At 47.0% G+C, this 27543-nt stretch overlaps 1 protein-coding gene across 1 annotated transcript in view; it reads right to left on the reverse strand.

The window, feature by feature from the left end:
- Ifnlr1 (interferon lambda receptor 1) overlaps window positions 1-14907 on the reverse strand; it is a 24674-nt gene extending 9767 nt beyond the window's left edge. Inside the window, exons 1-2 of the mRNA XM_027399691.2 lie at window positions 14662-14907; window positions 9736-9859 (exon numbers count right to left, since the gene is read on the reverse strand). Of these exons, the coding sequence (XP_027255492.1) occupies window positions 9736-9859; window positions 14662-14719 (182 nt within the window). The 5' untranslated portion in view covers window positions 14720-14907. The remainder of the gene's footprint in view (window positions 1-9735; window positions 9860-14661) is intronic.
- Between the last annotated feature and the right edge of the window lie 12636 nt (window positions 14908-27543).

Here is a 27543-nt window from a genome sequence, read left to right on the forward strand (position 1 = left end):
AAAGTCCACTGTGGGCAGTGCCACTCCTGAGCAGACAGAGCAAAGCATGAAGGGTTCCTGCTCTGCTTCAGTTCCTGCTTCCAGGGTTCTGTCCCGATTTGAGTTCTCGCCCCGACTTCCTTCAGTGATCAGCTGTGATCTGCACATGTAAGCCAAACAAACCCTTTCCTTCTCAAGTTGCTTTTGGCCACCGCATTTATTGCAGCAATGGAGAGCACACTAGGACACCTGGGAAGGAGTTTGGCATATCTAGAAACATGCAAGCCCAAAGAGCTAAAGTCCAGTGGGTAAGGGATGGTGAGGCCCAGGTGGACAGGGGACAAGGGGGACAGGAAGGTGGCAGTCCAGGGGTCTTACAGGTCTGGGCTAGGAGTGTGAAGGGAAGCCACTGGATGCTTAGATGGGGTCTGCTATGGTTTGAAGGCCTGTGATTCTGTAAATGAACGTTGGAGTTTAAACCCCAAAGCGATGCCTTCTGGGTATTAAATCATATGGACAATATGGCTAGTAAGGATGAACTTCTAAGCATGGCTTCAGAGAGCTGCCCAGACACCTGCCTCTTTTCCATGTGAGGACACAGGGTTGTTATCTCTGCCATGTAAGGACAAAGTGAGAAGGCATGATCTCAGGAGTGTCCCTCTCGAGATTTGCAAGTGACTTCACCTTCAGAAATATGAGAAATAGTTACTGTCTCTAACTTACATAGACTAAAGTTCTTTGTTAGAGCACCGTGAACAGGCTGAGGCACAATGAAGTGATCTAACTTAAATTTTTAAAAGGTCACCCTTGGAGCTGGCAAGACAGTCCCACAGGTAAAGGTGCAGTCTATGCAACACCGGCCACCTGAGTTTGATCCCCAGAACTCACGTAAAGATGGAAGAAGAGACTGGGTATGGTGGTGTATGCCTTTGATCCCAGCCTGTACACAGGCGGATCTCTGAGTTCAAGGCCAACCTGGTCTACATAGAAAATTTCAAGACAGCCAGGGTTAAATAGTGAGACTTTGTCTCAAAAGTCAGTCAATCAATCAACCAACCAATCAATTAATCAACCACAACACACACACACACACACACACACACACACACACACACACACCACTGAACACCACTGAAAGAAAACAGAAAACTGACTCTTCATACTTGTCCTCTGACCTCCACACACACACTGTGATATGCACACGTATGTGCATGCACATAATAATAATTTGAATACAGTAAAATGCCACTTCAAAGATGACTTTGAAAGCAGAGCAGGAGGCTGCAGCAGTGTCAGAGAGAGCAGGTAGCCGAGAAGGTGAGAACAGGCATATTCAGTATATATTTTAAAGTAAAGACAGTCAAATGTGCCCAGAGCTTGGGTATGGAGTGTGAGGGATAGGAAGTCAGGATGTTTCTGGATTTGATGAATGAGTCCTGAGAGAATGGAGAAGCTTCGTAAGGATGTTGTAGAGAACAGCACCACCTGCGGGGAATCACCGGAGCCTATGGAGACATTTCTTAAACTGCTGCAGAGGATGATTCTAGTGAGGATTCGGACAAAAAGGACATCCACTGTGTTACTGTCACCTAGAGGGGGGTAGTCCTTGTTACAATAACTAGATCTATATTTATAGATACATAGATATCTATATCTATTCAGCATTTGGCTGAATTGTGTTCTAGCATTTTGTCGAAAATAAAATGAACGTTAAGAGACCTCAACTCAAATTATTCAGCTGAAGAAATTTCTAAGCAAGGTGTTGAAGGTGTGGCCCAATTTTAGCTTACTATAAAATGTGAGAGGCTGTTCAAGTAAAAACAAACCAGAGCTTGAAGATTTGGAAAAGTCTCAAGTCTCAGCCTATCCATGCGGCAAAATAAACAAGTACAGAGTTGGAAGTGACAGTGAATGCCTGTAATCCCAGAACTTGGGAAGTAGAGGAAAGAGGACTGGGAGTTCAAGGCCATCCTCCGCTATTTAGTGAGTTCAAGGCTAGCCTGGGCTACATGAAACGTTGTTTCAAAACAAGTTTTCTGGAGAGAACATCAACATTGTGGTTGGAGGATCCTTTGATAAAGAATTCCTGGATTGCTGGGACCCAGCCCCCACGGGGTCTCTAAGAGTCGTTGTCCAGCATAACCATGGGTGCCTCCTGTTTTCCTGACCTCACCCCACTGGGATCAATATCCTGCTGTGAACCCTTTGACCTGGGGTTTTTGTAAGTTTGTATATAAGGCTGCTCCACAATAAAGGTGGGAGACATTCTCTCAGAAAATGGACCAGGAGTCTTGTCGTTCATCAAAATCTCGAGGCTTTCACCCGATACTTGTACTTAGTTGTGGTGCAGGCAGCCACAAGTGGAGGTCTCACCAAGATTGGGAAAGAAAGGGGACCCTGAGAGATCGCCCTTGGAAGGCTGGCCAGCAAGTAAGGAGTTATGAGCGTGGATTGTTAAAGGAACTGAAAAAGGGGTGCCTTAACTCCAAAGAGAGTTGGATTGTAAAGGCACTGGAAAAGGGGTGCCTCAACTCCTGAAGGAGTTGGACTGGGAAGGTACGGGAAGAGTGCCTCAGCTCCTAAGGGAGTTGGATTGAAGAAATAGAGAAAACACACAGAGAAAGTTTAAAGAGACAAGGTATTGGTAAGATCTCATCTTACCTTTGCATTAAGTAATAATGCTAAGAGAATTAGTACAGAAATACAGGAAATCCTCCTCTGAGGAATTCCTCCCCTGTGAGCTGCCTGCACCCTTGTCCATTCAAGCCTGCTGCGGGCTCCAGTCAGCGGGTGACGATGTGGTGTGCACTGGCTGCCTGGAAAAATCGCCTCCCGAGAAAAGGTTGGGTCGCTATGCTTGGAAGAAACACTGGTTTATCCTGCGGAGCGGTCAGATGAGTGGGAACCCAGATGTTCTGGAATACTACAAGAATGAACACTCAAGAAACCCCTGTGGATCATCAACCTAAACTTCTGTAAGTGGATGTAGGCCTGACTTTCAGCAAAAAAGAGCTCCAAAAGAGTTTTATGTCTGATATCAAGACCAATGAGCGCACCTTCTACATGGTGGCTGAGACAGAGGCTGACATGAATAGGTGGGTCCAGAGCATCTGCCAGATCTGTGGCTTCAGTCAGACTAAAGAGAGCACAGACTCCCTGAGAAACCTTTCTTCAGTCATAGTCTCTGCTCTTCTCCAGCTGAGTTCAGCAGCTCCAGTCAGCACCTGCTCTGAGCAAGGAAGTCCTCAGTCCCTTCACACTGTAGCCAGCCCCCTGTGTCAAGCCATATCCGGCCTGCCTTGTCCACCAGTGCACCTCAGGAGTACCAACACTTGCATCAGTGCATAAACCGAAGGACAGAAAATGTGAGGAGTGCCAGCTTCTCTCAGGGCACCTGACAGGAGAGTGATACAGCTGCATGAAAACTTGCCCAGGGCAATAGACACTGTATCAACAGAGTCAGTGGTCAGGTCCATGGCTTCTATAGCCTTCCCACCCAAGCCAAGCCAACACAATACAGAATTCAAAGAGAGTGATTTTTTTTTTTTTTTGAGACAGGGTTTCTCTGTGGCTTTGGAGGCTGACCTGGAACTAGCTCTTGTAGACCTGGCAGGTCTCGAACTCACAGAGATCCACCTGCCTCTGCTTCCTGAGTGCTGGGATTAAAGGCATGTGCCACCACCGCCCAGTAAGACATTGCTTTTGACCGCCCCCGTAGCCTGGCTTCACACAGCCACACCAAGGGCAGCCTCACAGGGTCTGAGGCAGACAGTGAGGATGTGTACACCTTCAAGGCACCCAGCAACACCCTGTGTCGGGAATTTGGAGACCTCCTAGTGGACTCAGCCATAGTCCCCCCCCCCACACAGCACCCCAAGCCAAGTCAGACAAAGACACCTCGGTGGGGCAGCCCTCAACAAAGACCTCCAGTCAGTGACTCCAAGTACCCAAAATGAGGTGGAGAAACCGCTTTCTGGTCTGTTCAATCCCCCAAAAAGACTATCGTGGGTTGATCAGACAGTGCCAGCTCTGATGACAACTATGTGCCCGTAAACGCAGGTTCTTACATCCCCATGAGCACAGTGCCCCATCACTTTGACCCGCTAGGCTACCCATCCGCAGCCCTTCCTATTCATAGAGGCTCCAGCCAAGGAAGCGAGATCCAGCCACCCCCAGTCATTCAAAACCTCAAGTCTGGCTGAAAAGCAAAGCCGGCACCCCTTGACCTGAGAAACAACGCTGCCACCAATGAGCTCCCTTTTAAGTCACCTGTCACCAAGTCTTGGTCCTTGGTCAACCACACCTTTAACTCCAACTTCTCCCAGTACTGCCATTCCATCTCCACACAAAGCATCACCAACACAGACTCCAGAGACATCGAGGAGAACTATGTCCCTATGCAGAACCCAGTGTCTTCATGCCCTGTACCCAGTAGCACCAACAACCCAGCTCCAAAAAAGAGTACTGGCAACGTGAATTACATAGCCCTGGACTTCCAGCCACTCTACATGAGCCATCATCTCAAGCTATCCCCATCATCTGTCACATCGGATAAGAAAGTAGAATATGTCCAAGTGGATAAAGAAAAAAATCCAGGTTCTACAAAAGACCATACAGGAATGGAAAAAGATGCGGAAGTCCTCAAGACCCTCCAAAGATGCCAAGCTATGGTAAAAGGGGGCCATCCCTTCCCATACGCCCTCTCCTCTGTGAGTTTTGTTCATATGGTTCATCCCATGGGCTGGCAATGGTTGTGTCCCTTCCTATCATTAAGATAAAATTAACAAGAGGTTTCAATTATGAAAAGATGTATGTATGTTCTATATGTATGGTGTGGCCACACGTGTGTATGAAGTGTGTTCCTAAATGTATGACTGTTAACAAAAGAATACTATTGTGTTGTCTTTGAATTGTTTAATTGCTGGGGAAAGGGCAACAGTTGTTAAAGTACAGGTTACGTGGGAGGAGAATTTCTGCTTTTGTTTCCACAGAGGGTGAAGAGCTGTGGATTCATTCCTTCCAGACTGATGTGGTTTGATGGGGCAGGACCCCCTGAAGCGATAGCCCAGGTGATCCGAATATTTGTTTTTATTTAAATTTGGTTGGTTAGAAATGGTAGCGATCATAGCCAATCACTGTTTAAAGGAAAAAAGGAGGGATATGATATAGAAATGATACTTTGTGTTTGAATGGATCCTTATTTGTTGATACTTTGTATTGGAATGGATCTTCATTTATTGATATGAGTTAGGTTTTCTAGATATATAGATATTCTTCAAACCCTTCAAAGACCTACAGAATATATGGCATTTAAATGGTTTAGGGTTTTCCTTGACAGTGAGACATAACTGCTCCTGGCACACCAATTACATCTGAGAGGAAGATGGGCATTGAAGAAACTCTATAGTGTTTGCCTTTGACATGGCAAGACCAGCCATATGGGCAAGAAGCTACTCTTGCCTAAACTGTTTGACTGTTGCTTTATAAACTGGACATGCAGGGCCCACATTAAAGTGAAGATGGACAGTCCTAAAGGGTTCCTGCTTCATGGAAGAGTCTGCCAGACATTTTACAGGACACAGAAAAAAGGTGATGGACAAACTGCCAATGCAGGTGGACAGTTTAGAATTTCCTGCTTTGCTGAGAAGTCTGCCAGACACATTGTGGCCTATAGGCTAAAGATGGATGCCCCAATGTTACTTTGGGTGACTGTCTAGGAAGCAAGATGTCTCTGTCAGTTCTAGAGTTTATATAATTATCCTTCTATGGTCTTTGATGGAGTTGAAGATAGATAGTTATAAGAACGCACTAAGATAGAATGGTTGAAATCTTACAGTTCTTACTTGATAACTGTTTTGTTACATATAAAGAAGGGGGAGATGTTGGGACCCAGCCCCCACGGGGCCTCTAAGAGTTGTTTTCCAGCATAACCACAGGTACCTCCTGTTTTCCTGACACACTCCACTAGCATCAATATCCTGTTGTGAACCCTTTCACCTGGGGTTTTTGTAAGTTTGAATATAAGGCTGCTCCACAATAAAGGTAAGAGACATTCTCTCAGAAAATGGACCAGGCATCCTGTCATTCACCAAAATCTCAAGGCTTTCGCCGGATACTCTGACTTAGTTATTGTGCAGGCAGCCACACTGGATGTTGTTTCTTGTGACCCCTTTCTACTCTTGCAGGGAGGACCTGAGTTCGGTCCCCAGCACCCACATGACAGCTCACAAACATCTGTAACTCCAGTTCCAGAGGATCCAACACCATTTCCTCGCCTCTGAGGGCACTGCACTGGACCACTTACATATATGTAGTCAAAACACTCACACACATGGAAATAAAGATATCTTTTAAAAATAATTCCTGGGTTTAAATAATGGATGCAACCAGCTCCCTCATCAGCAACCAGAAGTAGAGGAGGAAGTACTCCAGCAGAGCCGCTGCCAGCTTTGACTGAGGGGAGAGAGACTGGATAAAATGAAGTATGATGACCAGAGGGGACAAAAGAGAGATTCGTAGGTTAACTTGCATTATTGTTTGGGGCAAGGGAAGATGGACCATGAAGATGATTGAGAGATCAACAGGGGTGAAGGCAAGGCTGTCTTCCCAATTGCTGGGACACAGTTTTTGCAGGGAAAAGCGGGGAGTCCTCCAGCCTGTTGGATTCAAAATTCACAACTGCCAGCCCAGTGGGCCAAAGGCCAGAATATTGAGCTAAAAAGGACAGTTTCTGGGGCCTTAAATGGAGCCAGGCATGGTGGAGTGTACCTGTCATCCCAGCACCTGGGGGGCTGAGACGGGAGGATCAGGAGTTATAGGCTAGTCCGGGCTGCATTGTGAATTCTAAGCCAGTTAGACTACATAAGGAAATCCTGTCTAAAAAATATCAATGAATCTGGGCGGGGTGGCAGATGCCTGTAATTCCAGTCTTTGAGAAGTGAAACAAGTTTGAGGCCACCTTGAGGTACATAGTGAAATCTCGTCTCAAGAATCAAACAAATGGGGCAGCTGGAGAATGGCTTAATAGTTAAGAGCACCTGCTGCTCTTGCAGAGCCCTGAGTTACCAGCATCCACATCAGACAGCTCACAATTATTTGTAATTCCATCTCCAGGGTATGCAATGCCCTCTTCTGGCCTCCGTGAATACCTGCACCCACATGCACATACACATATGTACACACACACACACACACACACACACACACACACACACACACACTCTTCTGTTTTTTGTGGTGAGATAACAACGCCACAGATGAGGGTGGGGTGGATATCACACTATAATTTTTGTTTTTTTTTTTTTTTTTCTTTTGAGATAGGGTCTCACTATGTAGTCCTGATTTCCTGGAACTAACAGTGTAGACCAGGCTGGCTTCAAACTCACAGTGATCCATCTGCCTGTGCCTCCTGCGTGCTGGGATAAAAGGCGTGTGCCATCATGTCCAGCAATAAATCTTTTTAAAACAATCAAACAAAGAAAAAAAAAAAACACTACTGGAAGTTGCCTCCCCAGGTGTGACTGGCATTCCATCAGCCTCCTGACTTTCCCTCTGGGAATGGATATGACTATCTCACACCTGTCCTGCCATTTCAATGTAGAAGCATGTGACTTCATCTGGCTTCCAAGGTCCGCTGATGAAGAGTAATTTTGCCTCGGCATGAGTCATGTTCTAAGTCACGCCCACACCTGATTGAGATGATATTTAGACAGAACTTTGGACTGAGCGCATGCTGCAGTGAGACACAAGTGAGACACTTGTGTCTGAGGAGAACATGAGTTTGGGGGAGTAGTGGCAAGAGTGTATAACACCCCAAACTGGCAACAACTCAAAAACCCACTGAGAGGACAACCATGGAGAAACAAGAACAAGTATAGTCAAGACTGGAATGCTACCTAGGAGTAAAAAAGAAATGAAGGATGTGGGAAACCATGTGGCAGATTCCAAAAAGGTGCTAAGCAAAGACAGTGTCAGAGGCAGATGGGTAGCTAGCTGTCCAGATCTGGGGGGTGGGGACTGAAATGCCAAGTGGCCCGAGAGAACCTCGGCGACTTGTGGAGATGTTTCACACCCCCGTTGTAGGGGTGGTTACATGCACACAACCGTGGAGTTTTTTTGTTCTATGAGTATGCAAATTTTAACCCAAAAGTGCTGATTTAAACAGAAAACATGAACCCAACCAGAAAACAATTAAAAATGGCACTGCCAGTTACAATCCTGTCAGACAGGCCTTAAGGAAAACTAGGTACAAGCAAGATGGCCGCACATGCCTGTCGACTCAAACTCACGTGGAGGAGGAAACTGACTCCATAACATTGTCCTCTGACCTCTGTGTATACATCCCCCACATCATGCACATCCCCAACACGCACAAACACACTAACAAATAAATATTTAAGACGGTGACTAGTGAAAATACAGAACATAAAAGTACACGGAATTAAAAACAACCAACAACAAAACCCAAATCATTTGTAGAACAGCAAACAAACAAACTATATATGCATTCACAGGTTTTGGTGTGCACCGTAGCTGAAACAAAGCCTTAGAATGACCTCAGGTTAGATTAAGATATTTTGATAATAGCTTTGAGGTTAGGAATCAAAAAGCAAAGCAGCCCAATTATTACTAGATGACGGACTTTCCTTTGGAGGGTTGACGGGTGATCAAAGATGAAGATTAATTCCTTGTATCCAATCCTTCCCTCAATAACCTGATAGAAAGAACCATTCGATGAGTGGGGCACGTACCCTGAAGATTTAGAGTAGAACTGGCCATTTTAAAAGTGTAGTTTACGATTCCTTTAAGAGTCCGTCTAAGATTACCTTTCAAGGTAAATAATAAAATGATTGCCTCTTTCTTTGTAACCACAAAATTGCCAGTAAAAGAACTGGCTCAGAAAAATACTTTGCTTGCTTATACTTTGTTAATCTACAACAGGTTGCTTGGGTGTTAATGAACGTGGGGTTCTTGGGGGATAATTTGCTTTCACCTGTAATCTGTGACTGTAATACGTGAAATGTTTAATCATATAAGAGAAATGAAAAACATGTTTCTTGCATTCAATGTAACCATTCACTTGACATATAGAATGTAACCACATTATAATTTCTATATTGCCTGAAAGATTTTGTTGGAGTATTTAAGCTGTAGAGGAAAAATAATCAGAATAAAGAAGGAAGAATAAAGAAGGAAACCATCAAGAGAGTGTGTGGATGTCTTTTCCCTTACCCCATCAGATAAAAAGGTCATAGTATACTGACTCCATGGATTCCCTTTGAGCCCTGAGCTTCTGGAGGCTGGTCCCCCAGGCAGCAAAAGAAGAAGTCATCTCTCAGCTTCCTGCTCTTGCTGCCCTGCTTCCTCTACCACCATGGACTTCTCCTCTGGAACCCTAAGCTGAAATAAGCTTTCTTCCATATGTTGCCTTGGCTGTGGTGTTTTATCACAGCAACAGAAAAAGTGAACAATACAAACCCCAAGGACTTTTGTCCTCTGGTGTCTTGGCCCTCACAGTTCCACTCAAGCCCACTCCAATTTTACACAAAGACTCACCCAGATCTCCAGCAAGCCTATCATCTGCCATTCTCCCAGATTATCTTTTCTACTGTCTGTAACCTCTAGCAAGAGCATCTTCCAGAGACCCAGAGAACTTCTGAATGCCGACACATGGAATGCAGAGAGCCCAGGGGAACCCTTCCAGCCCTCACCCACTCCTCCATCTCCCCAACCACCAGCATGGAGGCACCCCTATACCTTTTGTGGGACACGAAATAGGTCACATTCGGGGGGCTATCAAGCCCTGGAAGCCATGTCAGGTACACTGTAAAGTTCTGGGAGAGCAGTGTCACGTTTCTGGGTGGGGCTGGACAGGACCATCCTGTGGGAGAGAAAGAGGTCATGAAGACTGGAGCTCTTGGTCAAGCTTGGCACAGGTACCCATAGCTAGAGAATGAGATGTATGACATGCATTCAGTTCCTTGCCACCTGTGAGGGCCAGCATCTGCCAGCTGCTACATTGCAGCCCTTCCCCTCCCCAGCCCTCAGTGTCCCTTCTGTGCCAAGAGAGCCAGCTCTGTGTACTCTGGCACCTGAGGGTGGGTTCCACCTGGTTGCCATGGGACAGGAGCCAATGAGTGGCCTCAAACCCCTCCTGGACTCCACAAGAGTCTTGGTGCAAGCATTGTTTTTGTTGTTAACTTTTTAAACTTTTGATTTATTATTAGTATATGTGTGTGTGCATATAAGTGTGTGTTTGTGCATGTGTGACATGTATGGGTGAGTATGGGTGTGTGCATACTATGGCACACGTGTAGAAGTCAGAGGATAAATTTGGGGAGTTGGTTCTCTCCTCCCATTATGGGTCTTGAGGACTAAATTCAGGTCATCAGGTTTGGACGATATCACCCACCAAATCTTCTCTGTTGTGTTCTCCCTGTGACTGCAGTGCTTATCTGGGATGGCTCCTGAGACACACTGCATATATGATACATGTGTGTTGGGTAAATTATCCCCCAAGAACCCACGTTCATTAACACCCAAGCAACCTGTTGTAGATTAACAAAGTGTAAACAAGCAAAGTATTTTTCTGAGCCAGTTCTTTTACTGGCATTTTTGTGGTTACAAAGAAAGAGGCAATCATTTTATTATTTACCTTGAAAGGTAATCTTAGAAGGACTCTTAAAGGGCCCCTGATGATGGAACAGGATGGATACAGTGATGCTTGCTGCCTAGGTCGTGAAAACAGCTGTCATCCCAAGGAACACAGCCAGAATTGACCCTACTCAAACTTCCACCTTCCCACCTCACTTCCCATGGCTTGCTTATTTAAATGGACCATTCCAGCATCTGCCCATGAACGCAAAGTGGTCCCCAGACCATTCCCTTATACAGACTATAAGTTGCTTCCCCCTTTCTGTTTGATCTGTTGTACACCTGCTTCACCTGACCCAGAGAGAGGGAGGGGACAACCCTCCTGCCTTGTCACACTCTCCAGGCCCAGGATCCTTGGTCTTGTTTCCACCTGTAGTTATGCACTGAATTTGCACTTTTTATTGAAGAACTAGTCTGGGCTCTCCCTAGGGTACCATAGACAACACAGGGCCAGCGCTCATTGACAAGGCCATTGTCAGCTGGGTCTAAAGTGGGCACCAGTCAGATGAGAACCACAGGAGATTTGCCCGCATAAACGGATTCCTACTATGAGGGGTACCTGGGTTGTTGCCTGGACAACTGGGTCCTAGACACTCTGCCAGGTACAAAAAGTGTCCTGTGTGTTCTGGTTTCATGTTTTGAATATTTGGTCCCCAGCTCTTAGTGCCATTTTGAAAGCTGTGGAGCCCATGGGAGGTAGAACCTGGCTGGTGGAGTAGGTAACTGGGAGTGGGCCTTTGAGCAACATACCCAGCCCATGTTCTGTTCATTCTTTCTGCTTTGGGTCCAGTCTACGTCAATGGCCCGCTACACGCTCCGGCTGCCACAGGTTAGAGCCGCTCTGCCATGCTTTCCTCGACACAATGGCTGTAGACGCTCTGAAACCCTGAGCCCAACACATCCTTCCCCCTTTAAGTGGCTTCTATCATGTGTTTTGTTACACCAATGCACAGGGAACTTATTCACCAAGAAAGCCACATTAAAAACACCGTAGCCAGCTCCCTTGCAATGTCTGTGACATCCCTCCTACTGGGATCCTCGGTTATCGGTGTCCCCTTCAGTCTATCCTCTGCACAAACGCAAGGTTTACAATGAAAGTTACACCATGCCTGCTTCCTGCTTAACCCTTTCAAGGTTCCCATCTACCCTACTCCAAGGAAACTCCAAAGCCTTTGCTGGAACCTCCAAGGGGCCCCCAGGATGATCTGTACCTCTCTCTCCTCGTTCCCCCTCCTCTCCAGCCATGCTGGCTGGTGACTTTTCCCAGAGTACACTGGCTTGATCCCTGCTCTGAGCCTTTGCACATGGTGTTCCCAACATCTAGATACCCCCCTGGCTTCTGTCACATTCCCTTGATGGAGTTGTCTCTCTGTGACATGTCCCTGGCCACCTTTGACTGGCCTCTTATCTACCTGGTCTTTCACAGATAACTAGTTACACTAATTACCTTCAGCTGATTGCTCCATACCAGGGCATCCTGCCCTTCCTCTGCCTAGAACAAAGTTCATAACCCTCATCCGGGTGTCCAGGAACTTGTCTAGGTGGCCTGGTCATTTGGCTGAAGTCTCTGGCAGATTCCCATAGTCCCCCAAAGCCCACAGGTCCCATCATTTAGATATCTTTGAACCTTGGTGTCTCGGGTTACCTGGAGTTCACCATCTCATCTCCAAAAGATTCTATCCAAATGTCACTTCCTCCATGTGGCCTGACTTGACACCTCTAGGAGGAGCCAGTGATGATGACAACAGAGTAACAATAGCCCTTTTTGTATTGGGTTGTAGCTTCCAGTTAGCTCGGCTGAACACTTTGAGGGTGTTAGGAGCTTTGCACACAGGTGGGGAAACCAAAGCCCTCTCAGATACTCCAGTCTAGATCAAGGCAACTCTCAGGCTTATTTCCTCTTTCAGTATATCCTGGTCTCAGTCTACGCTGTGTGTGTGTGTGTGTGTGTGTGTGTGTGTGTGTGTGTGTGTGTGTGTGTGTGTGTGTGTGTGTGTGTGAGACTCTGTAGCCTAGGCTATCTCAAATCTTCGTCGATCCTCTTGACTCAGCACCTAGGGTGCTAGGATTACAGGCATGAGCAACCACACCTGCTGACCACTGTAACCCACGGTTCCTACATTCCTCAGTGTGTCAGAGAACAGAAGAAACAGCTCTATCTCCTGCCCCAGGGGAGTTCTTGGTCCCAGGGAGAATTCAGTCACATGGGTCACCATGGAGATCAATATATTTATTTTAGGCACAGGCAAGGTAATCTCAGCTCTACATGCTGTCTCTCTGGCTCAGCCCCAAGCTTCACTGCCTCCTCATCTCAGGTATTTCAGACCCAGATGTGGGTTCCTAGCTCTAATTCTGTCCTACACCCAGAAGCTGCATCACTGAGACACTGCCACAGTTTTTTTTTTTTTTGAGTTTCAATTAGCTTATATATATTTATATATTTATATTTATATTTAAAGAGCAATAATGGCAATATGTTATACATCAATAGCAGCAACAGCTTTTCCAGGTTCTGCAGTCATTTGAACAAAATTGTAGAGACATCCAGCACACTCCATTAAAAACAAACAAACAAACAACAACAACAACAAAGTAAAAAATAAAATCCCAGAAAACAGCACTGTTCTGTTACTTTTGTGGTACTTGGCACCATTTTTTTAAAAATTAGCTTCTCAATCATCATCTGGAAGGAAACCATTCTGAGCAACATCATTAAAAACAGCTCTGATAAAGCACGGTCACTACTATGTATCATAAAGCAGGTCCACATATGAGTGAGTACATATCATGTTTGTCTTTTTGTGATTGGGTTACCTTGCTCAGAATGGTTTCTTCGAGTTCCATCCATTTTCCTGCAAATTTCAAGATTCCATTGTTTTTTTCTGCTGAGTTGTACTCCATTGTGTAAATGCACCACATTTTCTCTATCCATTCTTCGGTTGAGGACTGCCACAGTTTTTAAACTTAGTGCCTGGTCTGCCAGGCAGGCACCCAGCAGCAGGTCAGTCTGTGCATAACCCCCTTAGTTTTAACCCATTCATAAGCAGGACAGCCCCTAAGTTTGAGCTTGGCCACCCCTCAGGGTGTCAACTTCACACCCTTCGTGAAAGAGGCACTGGGCTCAGAGTCAAAGTTTGTGTTGGGGATAGAATATGCGAATATGCCTGACCTCCAAGACCCTCATTAATTAAAAAACACTGCCACAGAACTGTGAGGGTGCCCAGGGCATGGATAGCCTGGGCGAATCCAAGGCTCAGGCTAGCTCTTCTCCCGTCAGCTTCGCCTCTCTGTCCTGCGTGTCCCTCTCTGGGGTACTTCTAAGGCAACCTCTTAAGTGCTCTGAGACTCAGTTTCCCTCATCTGACAATGATGACTCAGCCACCTCATAGGACAACTGGGCTGCTAAGAACAGTGCACAGCACAAAGAAGCGACTAAAAATAATATGGACTTTTGATTGTTTACTTAGTCTTAGAACCCTTCCAGCCCTTTCTACTGTGAGTCTAAGACTCTGAGGTACACCCGTGGCTTCCAAGAAGCGCTCTCCTCCCCGGGGCAGCTGATCAGTGCAAACTTGGGGTTCTGTGCTTGGGTCCTAGCCTCGGGTAATTTGTGCTGTGCCATCATATTTACGAGCTGAGGGACCAAGAGAGAAAACTCCCTGTTAAGAGTGTCAAAGCAGGGACTAGATCATCCAGAGCAGGGTCCCCGGGGAGCCTGGCTGGGGCATCCGATCCGCAGCCTGAGGAAGAGGAGGGCAGCTCCCTATGTCCTCCTACTTAAGAGTCAATCTGGTACGAGCTCTGGGATTCGGTGAACAAATAACAAGAACGCTTTCAGATGTCTCCGGAAACCCAGCTCCTTTCTTCCCGGAAAGGACGTCCAAGCTCAGGATTGCTTCAGTCTGGGCTAAGCAAACCCGCGGCGGGGGCACAGGGTCCCTGAGGTGCCCGGGTGGCCCAGCACCCACATCCCGTCTCGGGACCTCGGCTGGGTGGCTCACCCACTCCGCTCCCGAGACGCGCGCTTACCTGGGACGCTCTGCAGCAGGCACAGGAACAGGGGCGCCCACCGGCCGACCCACCACATCGCGGTCCCGGGGGTCCCCGCGGCCGCTCGCCCGCGGACCGCCGCCGCCGCCAGGCCGGTGGGCCGCAGGTGACCGAGGCGGCGGCCCGGGGAGGCGGAGCCTCGGGCGGTGCCTCTGGCGGGGATTTACCTAGGGCCGCCCCGTGTCGCCTGCCTGCGGTGCCCGCCGTGGGTGGGTGCGGGGATACTAGTAACATTTTCTGTAAAGCAGGCGAGAAATTTAGTTCTGGGGTTCCGAGGAGGACCAAGTAATGAGCACCCAGAACAGAGTTCGAGGTCACCGGCCGCAGTCTCCTGCTCTGCAGGCGGAGCCGGGGAAAGCACCCAGCGTTTCTGCAGGAATTCCAGGCGCGCTTCGCTCTAGGGAGTCTGAGGAGGCTGTCCTTCCAAATCGCGACACAAGCCACCAAGCAGACTGTTCAGTCACTAACCAGAAAGGACGGGGCTAAAAGCTTTGTTTTCTTTCTCAGAACCAGGGGACAGACACTTGATTCCATGACACACAATGTTCTAACTAGCCAAACGGAGGCTGGTTTTGCAAACAGAGAATGGCTGAAAACCGTGAACACGGAAGGGAGAGCCGGTAACTCAAGTTACTCTTAGAAGGTGGAGTGGGCAGGAGTGGGACAACAACATCGGGGTCCTTTTGTGTGTAAGTTTTTAAGGGCGTGCAAACTTCATTTTCTGTCTTTTTCTGGGGCGGGGGGCGGGGAGGTGGATACCACCAAGATACATTGATACTTGTATGGAATTGTTGGCGAATAAATACAAAACAAGCAAGCAAACAAACAAACAAACAAAAGCCTGGCCTCTGGGAAAACAAGCCATTAGTTCAGGTTTCTATTGATTTCCCCGAAGGTCAATAAGCAGTTTAGTCTCTTTCTGAGGGCCAAATTTTTAACATGGGTGGGTCTATTTTGATTTTTTTAAAATTATTTTCTGTTCCGGCTCAGTGCAACGAGGGGCTCCGGGGCTCAATCTTGGCTCTGTAAGAAATCAGTCATTATGATCCATTTTCAGTGAGGTGAGCTTAGGTAAGGTTCATCAGAGATAAGCAGGGGTCACTACTCCCCTCCCACCTGTCTCCTTTGTGTGGCAGCTTTTCTAGGCCCCCCTACTGTGTTCTAGGGTTGGAAAGTAACAGTTAGTTTGCCCAAGTAACTGACCCCACCTACCAGAAAGGGAGGGGGTTGTGTCCTGAACCTTTAAGGTGAGGAATTTGGGAAGGAGGCAATACTAGACACCAGGTAGATTGTCACTCCCTGAAGAATTCAGCCAATGAGAACTGACGGGGGCAAAGAAATAAATATGGTTGGAGAATAAAAACCAGTTTTGTGACAAATTTGGTATATGAACCATTTTTGCCTTTTCTCTGGGCTGACACTGACTTGGCAAGTTCACAAAACAATCTGATTGGTTCTTGAGTCTCCAGGGCTCTTATTGTGAAGTGAAGATCATGGCTTCTCTCAGCTTCATATTGAGTTGAGGCTAGCCTGGTCTACTCAAGACCCTGTTTCCATGGAAACAAAACAAACAAACACTAGATAGAGCTCTGTCTATCTAGGGAGGAGTACTTAGACACCTACCAATATAGAAATGACTGTTACTTTTGGGTAAAGAAATTTCTTTTTTACATTTTTAAAAAATTAGCTGCTTTGTGTGTGTGTGTTCGCCTGCATGTATGCCTGTGTAACATGTACTAACAGAATCCAGAAGAAGGTATCAGATCCTCTGGAACTGGTTATGAGCTGGATGTTGGGAATTGAACTCAGGACCTCTGAAAGAACAGCCAGTGCTTTTATCCCTGGAGCCATCTCTTGTAGATGAAAGTTTCTGTCCTGCTTGGTCCTGCAGCCATTTAGTTCCAAATAAACATACAGAGGCTTATATTAATTATAAACTGTTTGGCTGATGGCTTCTTATTGGCAAGCTCTCTCTTAATCAATAACTCATTTCTATCAATCTGCGTATCTCCACGTGGTCTTGGCTTACCTAGGTCTCTTGCTTCCTTGGCAGCTACATGGCATCTCCCTGACTCTGGCTACTACCTTTCTCTATGCCTGCTTGGATTTCCCACCTGGCTAAATCCTGTCTGTCCATTGGCTGAAACAACTTTATTCATTAGCCAGTAAGAGAAACATATATTCACAGCATACAGAAGAACAACCCCCATCAATCTCTCCAGCCCCAAGAGGATTTTTTTTCTTCTTTGTTTGGCAGTACTGAGGATTGAATCCAGGTCTCTAGGCATCTAGTCTCTGTCACCCAGCTGTATCTCATTTTGAGTCCGTGTCTTACTAAGTAGTCTAAGTTGGCCTTGAACTCACTCTGTCACCCAGACAGGCTTTGCCCTTTGATTGCCTCACCCTCCCAAGTAGCTTCCATTGTTGGTCTGTGTCACCGCCCCATGCAGGTTTTATTTTAAAAGTTTTCTTCTCTCTGGTTTTAATTAAAAAAATCAAATCAATGTAGAAAGTGACAGCTGCTACTTTCCAACAAGAAAAGTCACTTTTATCCTAAAATTACTCATAGCTGTGTTATTCCAAAATAAAGTGGTTTGTTTACTGAGCCCAACTGGACCCTGGCTAGAAAAAGCACAAGCTGCTTTGTCCGAACCCATGAAGCTACGGACGAGAGGGGCAGGAAGCTTTGGGATGGGATAGTCCATAGGAGGAGTGCCGTTTCTACAGTATATGGGGTTAAGTCTAGACAATTCACGAGTGAACACACCTTAGTTCTCTTCAGAGGTGGAACAGGACATCTGTGCTAAGTTCTGTTCTGCCTGAAGATGTTTCGATTTGATTCCTTCCACTGCATCTCATGGCCTTTGTCATAATGCAGGATTCAGACGTTTTCCTTCCTTTCCCTACGCAACTACCTTCTCCCTTCTTCCCTTCTTTTCCCTTCCCTTAGTCTCTTTCCCCCCCACTTCCTTCTTCCCCTCTTCTTTCCCTTTCTTTCGTTTTCTCTCCCATCCACAGATATGGAAGCTGCCTTCTGAGTGTCCAGTGAGCTAATGGCTCAAGATTCAAACTCAGTTACATTCAGAACCTGGTCTGTCTGACTCCATGGTCACACTGCTCCTGTGGTACTACTCTGTCCCCTGCCTGGGTATTGGGGATAGCTAGCAAAGCAGAGCAGGCAAGGCAGAGGAACTCCTCCTGCCCTTCGGTCCTGCCACAGAGCTGGCTCTCTCTTGGTCTGGGTCCCACCTGGCTCTCAGCCCAGGTCTCACCAGCTCCTGGGAGAGATGCAGTCTTCACAGAATTTCCTGGATCCAAAAGTTGCCCTGAGTTTGGCCGGGCTGCAGACATTCTGAAGGTCCAGTCTTGTGGAATTTGTACCTTCAACTCCAGCAGCCCTTCTTCCCAAGGCCTCATGGACAAGATGAGGCCTTGGTGGAGAGAGTTCAGTGTTTTACTCCTCCTCAGGTGATCTGGCTTCATTTCCATCCCAAAGCTGTAGCCCTTTCAGACCCAGAAGCCCACTGAGTGGGGAGACGGTGACAGTGGCGACTTTGAATGCCCCACTACTGCCTCTGGCTCTTTCCCTGCAAATCTGCCTATGTATTCTCCCATGTCCCCCCCCCCCAACCCCCCCACACCCCCCGACACCCCCCCCCCTCCCGCACTCAAACTTGTCATTTCAGTTAGGAAACTGTGTCCCAGATATCTTGGTCTTTGAAAGGACATTTTATGACCAGTTTGGATAAATTAGAGTTCTCAGAAATTTTTTAGCTGAGGGTGACCTTGAACTTGCAATCCCACTTCTTCCACTGTGGAATGCTGGGATTACAAGCATGTGCCACCACACCGGATTTATGCACTCTACCAACTGAGCCACATTCCCAGCTTCTTTACTGATGTCACTTTATTGATAAGCATTGGTGACACTTTTTTTAAAAATTGCTCCTTGTTGCCCCGAGATACTGCTGAATGCCACAGGACAGATGTTCTACCGTTTGCTCCTGTAACGCCACTCAGAGAGTAGTGTTAATATTTTCCTTTAGCCAATGAAACTCACAGCTTGCATGTAACACAGCTAAATATAGTGACAGCTGAATCCAGACTGTCTGTCCTCAAAACCTGTGGTTTTTAGACTTCTGCTATTCATTCTCTAGATGGTTAAGGGCAATCGAGAAGGAAACCCCCCAGTCCCAACCTCTTCCTAGTTTGTAAAGATCACAGCTCTTGGCTGTGCCCAGTGGCTCCATGGTACCACTACCAGCCCTCTGATAGGGTTGGGCTATTAAGTGGAAGCAACTATGTTGAGAAGTAACAGTGTCTGGGTCGGGGGTGGGGGTTAGAACTGTGTGACTGGGGCAGCCAGGCTCAGGGTATGAATGGCCACTCTGTGGCTTCCTGGAAGCCCTAGGTCAGTGGGCACAAGCTGCTTCTGGGCTTGTGCGAGCCACCTCCACACATCACTGAGTCACAGGAGCATCTTCCATCTGTGGCCCTATCCCTGGCTTATTCATTGAGAGCAGACCATATCCTGAGTCTCAAGTACTATGGAGCTTATGTGCAAAGTCTCCAGTCCACAGAGATTCAAGATCACTTCCCAGTATCCAAAAGGCTTTGGCCTACCCTACAAGTTTCCCTGTGGTCTCTCTGTTCCAGCCACAGTCACAAAGGTCCCTTCTTTGTCATGTCTTTGGTCTTGTCTAATACTAGTCTCTATGCCCAGAATTTACTCCCTGGCTTACCTTCCCCTTTGCCTCAGAGCCAATGCCTATTCTTCCTTCAGGTCTGGATTTGGTGGCACTTCTTCAAGGAGCCTTCCCTGACCTTGATTTTGGGTTGCTCTCTGTTGTCCTTTGCTTTGTACAATGAGAGCAGAATCCTACAAACCAGGTGTGTTGTTTTTCTAATCCCCACGACAAAATACCTTGCAGAAGCAAGTTAAGTGGTGCCAGTGGCCATGGCAGGTGGTAATCGAAGTTCAGGAGTTCAGCACACCAGGAAGTAAAGCTCTGGGCTTAAATAATGACTTAAGGTTAGGTTAAGGTGTTTTTGTTAATGACTTTGAGGTAGAAAATCTTGGGAACAATTTAAAGTTTAGAAAGATATTCTTTTTTTTTTTTTTTTTTTTTTTTTTTTTTTTTTTTTTTTTGGTTTTTCGAGACAGGGTTTCTCTGTGTAGCTTTTGGAGCCTGTCCTGGAACTCACTCTGGAGACCAGGCTGGCCTCAAACTCACAGAGATCCGCCTGCCTCTGCCTCCCGAGTGCTGGGATTAAAGTCGTGCGCCACCATGGCCCAGCTGTAGAAAGACATTCTTAATAGTGATCGAGGGACTCTTTGAGGTCAGGGAACAAAAACAATGACAGCCTTGCCATTGCTGGATGATGCAGGTTTCTTGCTAGGATGGGTTGATGATCAAGGGCAAGGATTAATTCCTTGTACCCATTTCTGCCCTCAGTTCCCTGATATGATTTAATAATAATAAACAACACTGCTAATGAATGGTTGTGCACGTTGAGGATTTAAAGTAGAGCTGACTGATTGTTTTTCATATATAAAAGTTAAGACCGGGCAGTGGTGGCTCACTCCTTTAATCCCCAGGAGGCAGAGGCAGGCTAGTATCTGTGAGTTTGAGGCCAGCCTGGTCTACAGAGTGAGTTTTGGGACAGCCAGGGCCACACAGAGAAACCCTGTCTTGAAAAACAAACAAACAAAAAACAAGAACAAGAACAAAAAGTTTAGATTTGTGATTCCTTTACGATTTCTTCATAAGATTACCTTTTGAGATAAATAATAAAATGTCTGGTCCTTTCTTTGTAACCACAAAAATGCAGCCTGACAGTATAAGAACTGGCTGAGAAAAGTACCTTGTTTGCTTACACTGTGTTAATCTACAACACGTTGCTTGGACATGAATGCATGTGGGTTCCCGGGGATGATTTGTTTTTCACCTGTAATCTGTAAAATGTTTAATCGTGTATGGGAAATATGTTGTTGTTGCTTTTTGATTTTAATTGTATTAAAAAAACAGAATGCAACCACGTTGTAATTTTTCCATTGCTTGAAAGATTTTGCTGGGGTAATACAAGCTGTGAGGGAAAAATAGAGCAGGTAGAAGGAAGTCATCCGGAAAGAGGAAACAGGGAAGCATCAGGGTAAAAGAACAGAACAGAAAAAACAAAAAACAAAAAACAAAAACAAAAAAACCCAAAAAAAAACAGAGCAGAACAAGCAACAGAAAGAATAATGAAACAAAGAACTAGTTTTTATCCCTCAGAGAGGAAGGCTGTGTACTTTCCTCCATGACTCTGCGTCTTTTTTCCAGTCTCTCTGTAAAGGGGAGGGGCTTGTTTGGGCTCAGGGTTTCTGAGACTTCAGTCCAGCTCAGGGGAAGGCATGGCAGAACAGCTCCGTCTGTGCTAGCAGGAGTATGATGAGGTGTCTGTTCATGGCGGTGAGAACATGTGCTGGGGACAAGGGGCTGTTCACATGGTGGCATCCCAGGAAGCAGAAAGAATGGGTCAGAGTCAGAGCTGGGTATCACTTTCAAAGGCCCATCCTCAGGGACTTATTTCTTCCAGTCAGGCCTCACCTCCTGAAGACTCCACAGCTTCAGAACAGCATGGCAAACTGGGGCAGAACTTTCAAAACAAGAACCTCAAGTCTGAGGTTGAGGCTCAGGCAGTAGCGCTCTTGCCTAGCATGTATGAAGCCCCGGGTCAGCGCAGTCCCGGCACAAGCCCAGTGGTTCATGCCTGCAGCCCAGACACCAGGAAGAAAAGGCAGAAGGATCAGGACTTTAAGGTTATCTGTAGCTACATAGTGAGTTAGAGGCCTGCCTGGGCGACTTGAAACTATCTCTCAACAAATAATATCACCTCAGACTTACCCAAAGCAAACTAAAAAAATCACGAAGCTGAGAGCTCAGGGACATTTCAGATTCCAATTGTAGTACTTAGTAACTTCTAAATAACCGAGATTGTTCCTCAGTTTTGGAGGCTGGGAAGCCCAAGATCCATATGGCAGCATCTTGCTCTAAGGCACGCTCGGTTCTCAGGTAGAGAAGAGTGACGAAGAGCCTTCCTCACGAAAGCCATTTCTGTGATGATAAGAAACCTGTTCGTGAGGGCAGAGCCCACACAATCCAAACACCACCCCTGATTTGACCTCATCCCCCAAAGCTGCTGCATTCAGGGTTATGTGAACTTGGGGGATAATTCTAAGAGTCTTTTTGATGGCTCGCAGTCACAATTTGTAGAAATTACTTTTGTGTGTGCTTTCATACTTTTGTGTGTGTATGAGCTTCAACAAGGTCTCCGCCCATAGCAGCAGTCCAAACGGTCAGTGAATAAGCAAACTTTTGATGTCCGGGTCTTGGTCAAGAACATTCCATATATCCCAAATGACTCAGCCCTCTGCCTCATGGCTCCTGGCTGGCTCACTCACATACACCCAATATTTACTGAGCTGAACTTGGAATATGACTCACTCTTAATAGATCTCCGTATCCTAAAATGTGACTTCATGGTCCTGCTTCCTTCCATGGCTGGGATTTTACAGGCTCTCATTTGATATCAGGTAGGTAAGGAATTATACATGAGAGACCCAGGAAACTGCAGCAGGGTCAGAATGCCCCTCAGTGGGTAAATATCTGTGAAGTTGCAGTTTGCTCACTCCTGCTATATATATATCAGAAGCTCTGGCACGGTGGCATTTCCCAGCTGCCACACATGCATGCGAATGCTGACTCAGTGTCTCAGTCTCTGTCCCCGTTTCTGAGATACAGCCCCCTGACTAAAGCAGCTTAAGAGAAAGGGTTTGCTTTGGCTTACAGTCCCAGGCATGTCCATATGGCAGGGAAGGCAGCCAGAGCTCACAGCCTCGGGTCACACTGCATCCGCAGTCAGGAAGCAGAAAGGAACAGAAGCATGACTGCTCTTGTTCTGTTCTCTTTCTCCATTTTATACAGTCCAGGGTTCCCTGTCCAGGGAGCCAGCCCTGGACAATAAAGCTGGGCCTTCCCGCAGCAATTACTATAGTCAAAATAACCCTCTGGAGGGATGCCCAGAGACACCAAAGTCTCCCTGGTGATTTCAGATTCCGTCAAATTGACAATTAGCCCTAGCTATCACAGTCTGTGTCCTCCAAAGACCTTGGCTTCATGATCCTAGCACCCCACTGTTGTTTGCCCCGCCCACCTGTACACTTTTCTAGGGAACCATGGGGAGACCCTAACAGGAAGATCTGGTCCACTACGATCTAGGAGGGAAAGGGGGCCACTTTACCCCATGAAACACCTCTTCATTGAAACTGCCTCTGTCTCTTGACCAGTCTAGTTGATCGGTGAGCTCCAGGTTCAATGAGAGACCCTGTCTCAAAAACAAAGTGGGGAACATTTGAGAACGACGTCTTCATATATGGCCTCCATGCGTGCTCAGTCTCACCAGCACGTACACACAAACACATATCCCTCACACACGCCCCACATACAAATGGCTTCGGGTTTTGGAGAAGAACAAGTTTAGGGGTCAGCTTGTGAGGTTTGTGAAGAAGGGTGAACCCCAAACTAACCTAGGCAAAAACCTAAATTCTACGGTTCACCACACTGGGAATTTCAAAGTTGGATGTGGCTGAGGTGGGGGTGAGGCTGTTCTAGCAGAAAAAATTTCTGATTGGCTGACTTGGATCACGTGCCTCTGACTAGTCTTGTGGATGAAGGGTGGGCTGCCTTCATTGGTCAGTCTGGGTAGTAGCTATAGCGGGACGGAGTGGGCTGTGAGGATAAGCAGCTGCTATCATAGAGAAGCTCTCAGAGACTGTCCACACCAGCCTCCCCCCGAGTCTCCTCCAGTGACCTGATGCCACCACATTTGAGGGTCGCCAATTCTCTCAGGAATTGTTTTCTTAGAAAGGAAGTCTGCCCTCGGCAATTTGAGACTAGACCAATCCACACTTTGAGATCACTTAGTATTTCATTCTGAATCGTGCATTCCTGAACCACACATTCCATGCGTGATGGTGGTGGTGGTGGTGGTGTGTGTGTGTACAACCATGTAGAGAAATTCAAGTTTAAGCAAATAAATGAACACCACAGAGTAGGTGTCTGTTCAGGCTGCGAAGGAGTGGACAGGAAGAGATTGCTCGTCCTATACATCCAGTAATTCTAACTCCCGCCTCTGCTTCCCGAGCAGCTCCGGAGCACCCACTGCTTGTCCCACATTCTCTGTTCACTGTGCACAGCCAGGCTGAAGGTAAATCTGCACACTGAGGCTTTGCTGAGGGGCGGCTGGGGCTCAGGGGGATGTGAGGTGTGTCTACTCCTGAAAACTGAAGTGAATTACCACCCAGCTGGGCCATTGTATCCTTAGCTGTGATCGGTTCCAGAGATTTAAAACACATGCGTGAATGTTTATTGCCTCATTGTTCACGTAGCTGGCAATGGAAACAACTAAACTCCTACTGACTAATGAGCGGGTTAGCAGGCTGTGGTATATCCATTCAATGGAATCCTATTCAGTGGTAAACAGAATGAAATCCTGACACACGCCACAGCATCGTGCCAGGGGAACAAAGCCAGTACAGAAGGCTGTGTGGTGCATGTTTCTGGTTATATATGGCTTGTGGGAAATGGGAAGGTCTATGGGGACACCAAGAATTTCATCATCAGTTGCTAGGGGCTAGGGGCAGGGAAGGGAACCAGTCTGTGGCTCTTCCTAGGTACACAGTTCCCTTCCTGACTAAGGAAAGTTGAATTATTGAATTCACTACCTATTGAATTGGATGGGAGTGACGGATTGACATACGCAACGATGTGAATGTATTGAAACTGTACATGCTAATAGGGGCAGAGAGACGGCTCAGTGGTTAGAGCACTGGCTGTTCTTGTAGAGGACCTGGGATCGGCTCCCGTCACTCACATGGCAGCTCACAACCACCTGTAACTCCAGTTCTAGGGGGCCTGACACCCTCTTCTGGCTCCACGGGCACCAGGCACACATAGTATGCATATGCGTATTATAACACTCATACACATAAAAATAAATAAAAGGGTGACTTATTTGGTGTATGAATTCTCTCAGTTAAAGAGGGGGCCCTGTGGGCAGACAGTTTGGGACTGTCAGAAGTGGGATCTGAACTTGAGAAAAAGCCTGGGATTTCTTACCTTGTCTAGGATCTGACCTTGTGCCAACATCGGGCCTCGTCCTGCTGCACAGTGGGGTGGGGTGGGATGTTCTAGGCCCCGGGGTGTGAAAGGCTCTGAGATACTCGTACAAAGGTGGTGGGAAAGGAGGGGGCGGCCATTCTTACCAGAAACCCTCTTCCTCTCTCTTTCCTGTAAGAGCAGCCAGGCTCTTCCAAACCTTATCTGTCCCTTCCAGGCTCTTGACAGAGCTCCAGGTGGGCAGGTCGCAGAATGGGCATGCAGGGGCAGATACCCATGTGCTGAGACCCAGCTCAAGACTCAGAGACCTGCCGGAAGCTTCTGGAAAAGCAGAGTCTGCTCCAGAACCGGGTTCCCACTGGCTGATGTTTTGGACCTATTGTCCAAAACACCTCAGCCCCGTGAGGACCTCCTCTCTGTTCCTCTTGTATTCTCTCTCTATCTCTTAGTCCCACCTTCCCAAAAGGAAGTTTAAATGGCACAATCTGTGTGCCAATACAATTTCTGCCCCCCCGCCCAGCAAGAGGGCCCTTTCCTGCCTGAGGTCTTCCCTGGTCCCCGTGTGCCATAACTGAACCATCGTGTGGATGAGCACTTGAATATGTCTAGTTTCTTCACCATGGCCAACACTCCAGGGACCTTTTTTACTCAGCCCTTGTATACCTGGGCCCATGTTTCTCTAGGGCAGATACTGCCCAGATGTTAATCTGCTAGGTCACAGGGTGTGGACATTTAAAATTCCAAACATCGCAGACAAATGCTCTCCACTGTGGCTTAACCAGCTTCATTCCCACCGGGTAGAACACACGAGGTCATTTCCCCAGCTTCCAGTAGAGTTTGGAACTCAACAGGGTTAAAATGTCTCATCAATAGGTTTGTCTCAGGTTTTAATATATATATTTCTGTTGGCATTTTGTGGAAGTTCTAGCTTGCTGGTGTCAGAGGAGAACTTAGGAACTGGGGTTTGATGACCTCAACACTAAATTGAACTGTATTACCATCTGCTGTGTGACCTGGAGCGCATCCAGTAACCTCTCTGGTCCCGGGCATGTTCTTGTATATAATCTCCAAGAAACTTAGTCATGAACATATTTTGGCTTCTGTTCAGTTCCTTTGTCTTGTTCTTCCTGTCCCTGTGACTGCAGAATGCCTGGGTAGTGTGGGGCTCTCAGAATCTCCCCTCTTGCAGCACACACATGCTTGTACACGCACACGTGTACGTGAGTACGTGCACATACACTTAGTGCAAGTGGACACATTTGCAACTGAACAACCCCCTGGAGGGCTCACAGCATTGCAAGAGGCAGGCCAGGTACCGGATGGAAGGAATCTTTCTTTTGAGACAAGGCCTCACGCTGTAGCCCAGGTTGGCCTGGTACTTGCTATAAGTAACCAGGCTTTCTTTGAGTGAGTGACAATCTTTTCGCCTCAGTTTCTCCAGTGCTAGGATTATAGGTGTGCATCAACATGGTTGGCTGAGGGGGCTTTGTGGCTGCCTTTTTGTCTTTACAAAGCTTTACTTTAGAAAGAGGAAAATGGGGCTGGAGAGACAGCCCAACAGTTGAGTTATTCTTCCAGTGGATCTTAGTTTACCTCTATGTTTGGGGGGTCATGGCTGCCTGAACTTCAGCTTGGTGGGCATCTGTGCATGTACACACACACACACACACACACACACACACACACACACTTCCTGCCAGCCACCCCCAGCCACACAAAGATACTAAAAAGATAAATCTAAAAGCAGCAACAACAAAAATCTACTGGGGCATGTTGGCACAGCCTGCCACCCTAGCCATGGCATGGCCAAGTAAATGCAATAACAAACCCAATCTGCAGAGATGCTACCCTTTGTAAGTGTATTTTTCAAAGACATGTGACATGGATAGTACACACATTTTGTATGAAATTCTCACCGAGCATGCAGCATCGGGATACCACTCAAATCTTTTACAAAACACTTGACGTTTCCAAAGACTGTTTTCAAAGTCAGCCTCATTTTGGGTTCCCAGAAGAAGGGGTAAAGGTCTGTACGATGAAGCACCTGCCACACACATGCCAAAGTGTGTGCTTTGTTCACTGAGGCAAGGATGAGTCCAGGAGGGTGCAACCTGGACACTGTGATTAGACTAGCTTCCCAGTCTCCAAAACCCACTCCTTGTCCCCGGCATCTTAGATAATCACATGTACTTCCTAATATGAACACCAGGGGGCACCATACACCAAACGAAAGTGACGAACTCTGCAAGCCTATTGGATCACCAGGTCAGTTCTTGAGAATCCCAGTAAGACCAAGGGAGTATCTTCCTGCTTCCTTAAATCCTTCCTACCTGACCTGAAACTTTTGGATGTGCCTACAGGAAGGCTCTGGGAGCCAGAGGGACACGCTAGGGAGGGCGATGGCGGGTAACAGTCCTGAAGTGAAAGCTGGGCCTGGCAGCTTCACTGTTGTATATGTATGCTTTGAACCATCAGTAGTTTGTTACTCTGGGCTTCAAGTCTTCTTGTCTATCAGATAGGAGCCACGATTTCCTTATCTGTGCCCCCCTCCTCCCCATGTTTATGTAAAAGTATCAGAGACCATCGGAGACCTCAGGCTGAGATTAGTCTTTGCGGGTCAAGGCAGGTTCCAGGTGACAGGTAGCAACTACGGTGGTGGAAGGAAGCGGCTGTGTCAAGTCCTTACTTCAAAAGTAGAGCC

Source organism: Cricetulus griseus, chromosome 2 (assembly GCF_003668045.3).
Source record: "Cricetulus griseus strain 17A/GY chromosome 2, alternate assembly CriGri-PICRH-1.0, whole genome shotgun sequence".
Taxonomy (NCBI): domain Eukaryota; kingdom Metazoa; phylum Chordata; class Mammalia; order Rodentia; family Cricetidae; genus Cricetulus; species Cricetulus griseus.